The following is a 10,698-nucleotide window of genomic DNA, read 5'->3' on the forward strand; positions in this document are numbered from 1 at the left end:
CTATGGAAGCACCTGGGACACCCCAAGGAGAACCCCAGATGTTCCTCCACGTGAACCACGCTGGAGGTACCTGGAGCATCCACCATGGGTCCAGCACCGGCTGCTGCATCATTCCCATTGCTCTCCAGCTTCATCCCTCCTCCTCCTCCCCAGACCCCACCAGCCCCACAGGTGGTCCCGATGGGGGGCCAGGCCCCCCGCCCCATGGCCAGCGGTGGGGTGATACCTTCTTGGCGCCCGTCAGAGCTGCCTTCTGCAGCTTGTTGTAGCAGTACTTGGCATAAGTGCTTATTGCCACCCCTGCAAGAGAGAAGAGAGAGGTTGAGGCGTCACCTCCAGGTCATGGAGGCCCATGGGGGGGGCTTGGGGAGGTGACACCCACCCCAGCTCCAGGATGCTGTCAGGGTCCCCATGGGATGTGGGGCAGCTCCGTCCCTGTCCCCATCACTGCTCCTCAAGGAGGAAGGGGGAGGGGGGCTGAGGAGGATGAGGGGTCCCCAAAACTCAACCTGCTCCCCAAGAACCTTGTGTCCTTGTACCCACCAACCATGGAGACCCCTCAGCTCCAGCCCCACTCACTGTGGTGGCCTCATATGGGATACTGTGGCTTCCAGGGATGATTTCTCCACCCCTTCTCCTCCTGATGCCACCGCTTCCACCCTCATCCCCCTCCACACCATCCATCCCCTCCTCATGGTGCCCTTCAACAACCCTCAACCCTTGGAGCATCCCGATGGGCTCATCCCAATGTAAGATGCTCCTGTATCCCATAGCCAAGAGCCCTGGGGACCTGGTGGTACCTTCTGGATGACCCCAGAAGATGTTGGTGAGGATGGGCCAGGAGCTTAAAATGTGCTTTCCCCACTAAATATTGGGGCAAAAGAGGGGGAAAAGGGCTCCAGGAGAAGACCTGGTGGTTGGCAGCTCCTGGTGGCCCCTGATGGTGCTTTTTGGTTAAAACAAGACTTGGGATCATCCCTTTTCCCTCCATCCCCAGTGCTGTTGTCTTCAAAGGGTTCCTCCAGTGGGGTTTTGGAACTGTAAATGCCCTGGAGGAGATGATGGAGATGTGGTGGGGTCTGAAGCCACCCCGAAAGAGGGAGCCTGGAGGATGTCCAGGACCTGGTGACCTCAGATCTGGTGCCCATTCATGGAATCATGGAATGGTTTGGGTTGGAAAGGACCATCCAGGTCCACCACCATTCCATGAGCATGGACATCTTCCACCGGACCAGGCTGCTGCTCTATTATTGAACCTCATGAGGTTCACACAGGTCCCTCAGGTGGGTCAACCCCATCACTAGGCTTGGTGGCAGCTCCAAAGGTGCTGAGGGCGCACTAGACCCCACCATCCGCACCACTGATGGAGACACTGAACACAACCTTAATTCATGGTGGCCATTAAAGCTGTTTCTCAGGTGCCTCCACCCACAGGTTCCAGGTCCCACACTGCTGTGGCTCCAGGTTGAGGCCCCTCATCTTGCACCAGGAACCTCTTGGTGTTACCTGGATGCTGAGTGTTCACCAACATCCTGATGTGGGGACCTGGCATCCCCCCAGAGCCAAGAGGGATGCCACATCACCGCCACCAGTGACGGCTTTGGCACCAGGGATGGTGGTACCCATCCATGATCATCCATCCATCCATCCATCTATCCATCCTCCATCCACCTATTCATCATCCATCCATCCATCCATCATCCATCCATCCACCCATCCATCCTCCATCCGTCTGTCCGTCCATCCATCCATCCATCCATCCATCATCCATCCATCCACCCACCCATCCATCCATTCATCCATCCATCCATCCATCCATCCATCCATCCATCCATCCATCCATCCATCCATCCATCCATCCATCCATCATCCATCCATCCATCCATCCATTCATCACTGAGTAAACCTGACAGCACTTTCTATGTGGCTCTACTTAATGAAGTCCCTACTTTCCCCTCTTGTTAATTACTTATTAATTATCAATTATTAATGTTATTAATTGCTAATATATTAATATATATATGTATGAATCATGTTCTGTCTACCCATATAGATTTATCTATATAATTAGATATTTAATATAAACCTGTAAGTCATATTAGTGATATTAATTATGCTAAATTGCCTGCATGCTATTATATATAACATTATATAAAACCAAAATATTATGTATTATTTAATTACTCCTGTTTCTAATACCCTATCCTATATTAGATATTCTAATAAAATATGATAAAACTGTATTTATAAAAAAATATTACATAGGGTGTTTCATATATTTCTGGCATGTTTTATCATATTCTATATTAAATGATTATACTTATTTTATAGCCCAAATGGGGGTATTCATATTAAATCTGATCTTGTATATTAAATGAATAGCATTATATATAAGATTATGTGGTTTTATATAACATTATGTAGGAAATATAAGTATTGTGTTACACATAACATTGCATGTAATATTATATATGAATGCATAATGCTGTATATATCATATATTCATATACATTATATATCATATATAGACAAGTACATGATGATATATGATACATAATATTAAATATTATGATGTAATATTTTACATGTTATCATATATGCTCTATATGTTCATTATATAATGTATATAGTGATATATATGATATATTAAATATCTATAACATTATGACATAATATATAATATGGAGTATATAATTTATAATGAATGACATATATAAAATGTAATAGTATGCTATGTATGGTATATAATATATACTGTAGACTGCATGCTATAATATATAATATATACCATATATACTATACTATATAATATATACCATATATAATCGATACTACATATAACAGATAACAAATAACATACATGATAGATATTATGTAATATTATATATCCATATATAACATTACCCATAATGTTATACAGAACATATATATATAATGTTCTAAACTTGATATATAATACTACACATTTATACATAACATATCTACAATTTGAAAAGACAAATGACAGTGTCTAATCTACCTCAATATATCTACATAACGGAGAGTTATTTATTAACTCCACTATCAATCCCTGCATCTCTATCTCTGTATCTCATCTACATCCATGCCCAAACGGCTCCGGCTCCATCTCCCTGTCAGCACATCCCCGGGCTGGCCCTGCTGTGCGTCACCGGGGTGCGAGCGTCGCGGGGCCGTCCCTACCCTCGAGCTCCTCGAGCTGGGGCTTGGGTTTCTTTCTCAATTTGGGTTTCTTCTTATTGGTCCTTTCCAGGAGGTCGTTTATGTGCCGGGTCACTGGGAAACGGGGATTGGGGAGGGATGGAATGCGACAGGATGGGAACAGAACAGAAACGGGAACAGAAATGAGACTGGGACTGAAACGCGTGCAAATAAAGAACAACAATGATCAAAACAATCAGAAGAGGGGAACGTGAAAGCACAAAAACCCAACGGAAATAAATGCAAATTACATGAAGATGAAATCGAAAGATCAATAAAAAGTAAAAATGAAAATACACAAAACCCTGAAAAAAATCGGAATACAAAGAAAAGTGAAAATGAAAGTAAAACTAAAATAATAAAAATAAAAGCAAATATAATGAAAGTAAATGAAAACAGTAAAGGTTAAAAATGAAATAAAATGGAAATAAAGGAAAATGAAAGTGAAAACTATATAAAAGTAAAAGAAGAAAAATAAAAAGTGAAAATAAAAAATCTAAAAATAAAGAATAGAAAATAGAATAAAAATAGAAATAAAAATTAAAAAGGAATAAAAAATAGAATTAAAAGTAAAAATAAATGTAAAGAAAAAAGAAAAACTAAATAAAAATAGAAATAAATGAAAAGAAAATCAAAATGGAAAGGAAAATGCAATAAAACCTAGGTAAAAATGAAAATAAATGAGCAGCAAAAAAGAAAAATGAAAATGAAATAAAATTAAAATGGAACCAGAATAAAATAAAAAAATGAAAATAAGAGATAATTAAAATCAAAATAATACTGCAATAACAAGTAAACCTGAAATGAAAAAATGAATATAAATAAATAGAAAGTTATTTTTCATTATTTTAAATAAAAATTAAAATATTAAAGGAGAATGAAAATAAATGGAAATGAAAACTAAAAAAAGACGCAAATGCAAACGTGAAATCGAGTACATGAAAGGGAAATAAAACCACGGGAAACCCGAAATTAAAACCAATTGAAATGAGAATCAGAACTGAAACATCAACACCACGACGACGGATCGAACCACGAGCAGAATTCCAACTGCACATGGCACAACCACCAGGACAACGAACTAAATCCAACGATAAATGAAGACTCCAAAGGAAATGACCAGCGCCGACATTCCGAACCCGACACGATAGCTGTGGACTTCCTTTGACACCTCTGCTGCGGGGGGGACGGGACATGGGCAGCCCCAGGCCTCCCAACCTTGGTGGTACCAACCCTTGTGCCACCCCACCCTGTCCCACCACCTCTGGGGCTTCCTCAGCCACCCCACAGCTCCCCCCATGGACACCGTGGTTGGGTTCCTCTCCTCCCCAAGCTGGGCAGATCCATCCCAGCTCCACCTGATGTTGGTGTCCTCCAGATGTTCCTGCCTGGTCTCCAGGGAGCCAAAGGGCACCAGGAAACATCCAGGCTCCATTTCCCAATGGTCCATCCATGGACCTCCTGGACCTCCACCTCAGCTCCTCATCCATGGACCTTCACCTCACCTCCCCATCCATGGACCTCCTGGACCTCCACCTCAGCTCCTTATCCATGGACCTTCACCTCAGCTCCTCATCCATGGACCTCCTGGACCTCCTCCTCAGCTCCTCATCCATGGACCTCCTGGACCTCCTCCTCACCTCCTCATCCATGGACCTCCACCTCAGCTCCTCATCCATGGACCTCCTGGACCTCCACCTCAGCTCCACATCCATGGACCTCCTGGACCTCCTCCTCAGCTCCTCATCTATGGACCTCCTGGACCTCCTCCTCACTTCCTCATCCATGGACCTCCTGGACCTCCTCCTCACCCATGGACCTTCACCTCACCTCCTCATCCATGGACCTCCTTCTCACCTCCCCATACATGGACCTCCACCTCACCTCCTCACCCATGGACCTCCTGGACCTCCACCTCACCTCCTCATCCATGGACCTTCACCTCACCTCCTCATCCATGGACCTCCTGGACCTCCACCTCACCTCCTCATCCATGGACCTCCACCTCAGCTCCTCATCCATGGACCTCCTGGACCTCCTCCTCACCTCCTCACCCATGGACCTCCTGGACCTCCACCTCACCTCCTCATCCATGGACCTCCTGGACCTCCTCCTCACCTCCTCATCCATGGACCTCCTGGACCTCCACCTCAGCTCCTCATCCATGGACCTCCTCATCCATGGACCTCCTGGACCTCCACCTCAGCTCCTCATCCATGGACCTCCTGGACCTCCACCTCAGCTCCTCATCCATGGACCTCCTCATCCATGGACCTCCTCCTCACCTCCTCATCCATGGACCTCCTGGACCTCCACCTCTGACTCACCCACGGGACGTGGTGATGCCCAACTTCCATCCATGCTCCTGCCAGACCAGACCCCATCACCCGTGAAACAGCACCAGTGATGAAGGAGCAGCAATGGCCAAGCCCAGGACTAGAGAGCGGCCACCAGTTTGAGGTCAAATAGCCCAAATAAATGTCTCTTCTATCTACCATGACCAAAAACCATCTTGAGAGCTGGGAATCAAGCTGGATCCCCTTCCACCATGGGGTGATTTTTGGTCCAAAGCTACTCTAGAAGCCACAGGAAGCCACTGGAGATGGAGATGAAGGTGAAATCTTCACTCATGGAATGGATTGGGTTAGAAGGGACCTCTGAAACTCTCGCTTATGGCCACCTCCAGAGGAGGTGACACTGAACCTGCAGCAAAGGTGTCAAAGCTCATTTCGTGTTGGGTCTCACGCTGCATTCCCATGTGCTGAGGAGGAAAGCACGGTGGTAAAGGCCCCACCATGTTCACTGCACCTCCAGGAGGGATGCGGGTGAGGTCCTCCCCCATCTTCCAACCAGGAAACTCATGAAGGCGAAGGGAAAAGGAACAAATGGGTTGTAAGATCAGCAGAAGCCACCAGGGCGGTGGTTTCCCCCTTACCTTTGGTGTCATTCACTGGATCCATGTGCCTGTAGATATATCCTTCTAGGTAGGAATGGAATTTGGGAGTGGGTGGGAAAAAGGCCAAACAAATGGCCATGAGCTCCCAGCCCCGGGCCAGGCTCTCGTATCGGAAGTTCTCGGTGGTCTGCCTGCACAGTTGGATGTAGAGCTCATCTCTCAGCCCCTGCATGCTCCAACCCTTGGTGGCGATCTCCAAAGCCACGTTGAGCTGGTCCGTCTTGGCCCGTCGGTCCCCCATGTACATCTGAATCAGTTTAAATATCTCACAGGCTTCCTTCTTGACGTTGCGGTCGTTGGTCATGATCATGGGTTTCTTGATGGACTCGCTGCTCCAGGCCAGCATGTTGGCGATGGACACCTTCCTCCGGAAGAGCCCTTGGGTGTGCTTGTTGAAGTGCTTGGAGGCCCAGTTCTCAATGTCCGTCTCCGAGGAGGGTTTCCGTAGGTTGAAGGTGGGGAAGACGCAGCTGGCGCTGGGCATCATGTTCCTGGTCTGCCTGCTGCTCTCGAACTGCGCGCAGGCACCCAGGTCCTCTGACTAGGAGACAACAGCCAGAGAAGTCCATGTGACTGATGGCACTGGTTGTACTGCCAAACCGACCAACCCAGCAAGCAACCAACAAACTGACGAACCAGCCACCCAACCCACCCAACAATCCATCCATCATCCATCCATCATCCGTCCATCCATTCATCCATCATCCATTCATCCATCATCCATCCACCCATCCATCCATCCATCCATCCATCCATCCATCCATCCATCATCCATCCATCCATCATCCAACCATTCATCCATCCACCCATCCATCCATCCATCCATCCATCCATCCATCATCCATCCATCCATCATCCAACCATTCATCCATCCATCCACCCATCATCCATCCATCCATCATCCATCCATCCACCCATCCATCCATCCATCCATCCATCATCCAACCATCCATCCATCCATCCATCCATCATCCATCCATCCATCATCCAACCATTCATCCATCCACCCATCCATCCATCCATCCATCCATCCATCCATCCATCATCCATCCATCCATCATCCATCCATCCATTCATCCATCCATCCATCCATCCATCCATCCATCCATCCATCCATCATCCATCCATCCATCCACCATTCATCCATCCATCCATCCATCCATCCATCCATCCATCCATCCATCCATCATCCATCCATCCATCCATCATCCATCCATCCATCATCCAACCATTCATCCATCCATCCACCCATCATCCATCCATCCATCATCCATCCACCCATGCATCATCCATCCATCCATCCATCCATCCATCCATCATCCATCCATCCATCCTCCATCCATCCATCCACCATCCATCCATCATCCATCCATCATCCATCCACCCATCCATCATCCATCCACCCATCCATCCATCCATCCATCCATCCATCCATCCATCCATCCATCCATCCATCCACCAAAACATCAAAGCAAGCAAGCAACCAACCAACCACTCAACCGTTCAACAAACCACCCACTCACCCACCCAACTAACCACCAACCAACCACCAACTCACCAACCAACCAAGCAAGCAACTGTCCATCCATCCATCCATCCATCCATCCATCCAACCATCAAAGCAACCAATCACCCAAGGATCTCCTCCTCAATGGTCAGTAGTGCCATTGACCAAGACCCCTCCTCAGGTCTCAGGAGGAAGGGGATCAATGGGCACAAGTGAAGCCACTCAACATGTTCTGGAGCCCCTTCTCACCTGGCACCACAGTCACCCGGGCTTTGCAGTCATAGACAGACACAGCTGGTGGCCATCTATGTGGAGGAAGCAAAGGGCAAGTGGCTTCATGCTCCACCAGCCCTTCAGGCGCACCAGGTAGGGGACACCCCTGTAATGAGCCTCCCGAAGTCACCATCAAGGAGGGTTCTCCATCAGCCACATCCCCAGGAGGAGACTGGTGGCTCCTCAAGCCATGAGGAACATGGATGTTGTTGCTTTGCAATCCTATGTGCAGAGGGACACAAGCTGGACCTAACCCTGCCTGAAGAGCACCTAGCAGGAAGGACCTCTGCAGAGCAAAGGGCACCCCTGGAGACCAGTGTCCTTCTCCTGGAACCAGCACAGCCCATGGGTATCACCCCAGGAGGAGGAGGGACCCCCAAGCAGCTGGTGACCATGGAGAAAGGCAAACAAAGGACACTCGGGATGGGCTGGTCCCTGGTCCTGCAGCCAGCCAACATGGTGGCTTCATGAGCTGCCAGCCCCTGGGCCAGCATCTCCTGGGCTTGGTGGCCCTGGAGCCCTTCCCATGGTAGGGAAGGACGTCTCACACCAGAGGTGACACTGTTGTCCCCACCACAGGTGGGGAGAGCGTGTTGGTGGCTTCAAGCAGGGCCCTGGCACAAGGTGACCATAGCAGTGCCATGGCCTTGAGGTTGGGCTTTAGATGAGGAACAGAAGAAGAAAAGCAGGAAGTAGAACCTGAGGGTGGAAAGAGCCACGTGGAGGTGGCGAGTTCAGCAGAGGACAATGAAGCCACCCAAAAAGCCACCAGAGCTGCTGCTGCTTCAAACAATCCAGGTTCCTGGCCTCCTCACTCAACAGCTCATCCCTTCCCAGTGTTGAGGTCTCTTCTTATCCATGGATATCTCTCAGCTCTCATCTCGCACCATGGTGACAACAGCAGGGACTTGGCCATGGGGACACGGGAGCTTCCCCCCTTGAGGACCCATCCCTGCTGTTCCTATGGAGGCCACATCACCCAGAAGGTCCTTGTGTGTCCTCCAACCTGCTGCTCAGCTCAAGGCACTTCTGGGTGGAAGGAAAGGCAGCATTTGCCCTCAGGCTTTGCTGCTGCCATGGCTCTTCCAAAACCTGGTCCATGAGTGGGGCCACCACCACTGAGGACATCAGCCAAGTCCTCACCAGGGGATGGTGTGGTCAGGACACAGGCACCAAAATGTGATGGATCTTCTGCTGTTGGAGCTGATCTAAAGCGAAGTCCAGCTCTAACCAGCACGGTCCTAAATGAACTTGGAAGCTTGGGCCTCCAACAAGGAGATGAAGGTGTCAATGGCAGCTGGCCATGACCTCCATGCCCATCCCATGGGGTTGGGATCCCTCCTTTCAGCTCGGGGATTAGGTGGCACATGGATGGGGTTGGGTGGCACTGGGCATGTCCCTGTCACTTGCGGTGCCCCATCATGGCCTGTGTGCTCCCCTCCTCTGCCAGGTCTCCATATCTCCCCACGCCATTCCCAGTGCTGTTTTGCTCCTGTTTTCTTCTCTGCTTCTGGCACATCTTGGTGGCATGGACCTTGTCACAGCCCCCAACACACAGCTCCCTGCCTGGGCTGCTCTGGGCCCACCACAAGAGGCTTCCACTTCTTTGAGGGACCAGGCTACTAAGGACCAACTCCGAGGAACCAGCTTGCCAAAGACCAACTTCTTCTAGGGACCAGCTTGCCAAGGACCAACCTCTTTGAAGAACCAGGTTACTAAGGACCAACTTCTTCTAGGGACCAGCCTGTTAAAGACCAACCTTGAGGGACCCACTGGCCAGGAACCAACTTCTTTGAAGGATCAGTTTGCTAAGGATAACTCTGAGGAACCAGCTTCCTATGGACCAACTTCATTGAAGGATCAAGTTACCAAGGACCAACTTTGAGGGACCCACTGGCCAGGAACCAACTTCTTTGAAGGACCAGCTTCCTATGGACCAACTTCATTAAAGGACCAAGTTACTGAGGACCAACTTTGAGGGACCAGCTTGCCAAGAACCAACTTCATTAAAGGACCAAGTTACTGAGGACCAACTTTGAGGGACCAGCCTGTTAAAGACCAACCTTGAGAGACCCACTGGCCAAGAACCTTCTTTGAAGGACCAGCTTGCCAAGGACCAACCTCTCTGAGGGACCAGATTACTAAGGACCAACTTCATTGAAGGACCAAGTTACAAAGGACCAACTTTGAGGGACCAGCCTGTTAAAGACCAACTTTGAGGGACCAGCTTGCCAAAAAACAACTTCTTTGAAGGACCAGCTTGCCAAAGACCAACTTCTCTGAGGGACCAGATTACTAAGGACCAACTTTGAGGGACCAGCCTGTTAAAGACCAACCTTGAGAGACCCACTGGCCAAGAACCTTCTTTGAAGGACCAGCTTGCCAAGGACCAACCTCTCTGAGGGACCAGATTACTAAGGACCAACTTCATTGAAGGACCAAGTTACAAAGGACCAACTTTGAGGGACCAGCCTGTTAAAGACCAACTTTGAGGGACCAGCTTGCCAAAAAACAACTTCTTTGAAGGACCAGCTTGCCAAAGACCAACTTCTCTGAGGGACCAGATTACTAAGGACCAACTTTGAGGGATCACCCTGTTAAAGACCAACTTTGAGGGACCCACTGGCCAAGAACCAACTTCTTTGAAGGACCAGCTTGCCAAGGACCAATCTCTCTGAGGGACCAGATTACTAAGGACCAACTTCATTGAAGGACCAAGTTACTAAGGACCAACTTCGAGGGA

The 10,698-nt window shown here is 48.7% G+C and overlaps 1 protein-coding gene and 1 long non-coding RNA gene across 7 annotated transcripts in view; both read right to left on the reverse strand.

Annotated features, from left to right (window-relative positions):
• ARHGAP39 (Rho GTPase activating protein 39) overlaps positions 1-10,698 on the reverse strand; it is a 64,761-nt gene that overhangs the window by 8,462 nt on the left and 45,601 nt on the right. For 3 of the 4 annotated variants that reach the window (XM_062634179.1, XM_062634178.1, XM_062634181.1), the window contains 3 exons: positions 6,155-6,716; positions 3,202-3,294; positions 227-300 (listed from right to left, as the gene is read on the reverse strand). In XM_062634179.1, the coding sequence (XP_062490163.1) occupies positions 227-300; positions 3,202-3,294; positions 6,155-6,716 (729 nt within the window). The remainder of the gene's footprint in view (positions 1-226; positions 301-3,201; positions 3,295-6,154; positions 6,717-10,698) is intronic. The other variant, XM_062634180.1, reaches the window with a different exon arrangement.
• LOC134171704 (uncharacterized) lies at positions 4,358-6,148 on the reverse strand. 3 transcript variants are annotated; one of them, XR_009967702.1, is made up of 4 exons: positions 5,530-6,148; positions 5,255-5,353; positions 4,995-5,013; positions 4,358-4,686 (listed from the first exon to the last, which is right to left on the reverse strand). It is a non-coding gene; the product is annotated as an uncharacterized LOC134171704 (long non-coding RNA). The 3 variants fall into 3 exon arrangements; XR_009967703.1 differs by having other exon boundaries at positions 5,255-5,362; positions 5,494-6,148; XR_009967704.1 differs by lacking the exon at positions 4,358-4,686 and having other exon boundaries at positions 4,782-5,025; positions 5,162-5,353.

Source organism: Pezoporus occidentalis, unplaced genomic scaffold (genome assembly GCF_034315485.1).
Source record: "Pezoporus occidentalis ecotype Australia unplaced genomic scaffold, CSIRO_AGI_Poc_V1 ctg419, whole genome shotgun sequence".
In the NCBI taxonomy this organism is placed as follows: domain Eukaryota; kingdom Metazoa; phylum Chordata; class Aves; order Psittaciformes; family Psittacidae; genus Pezoporus; species Pezoporus occidentalis.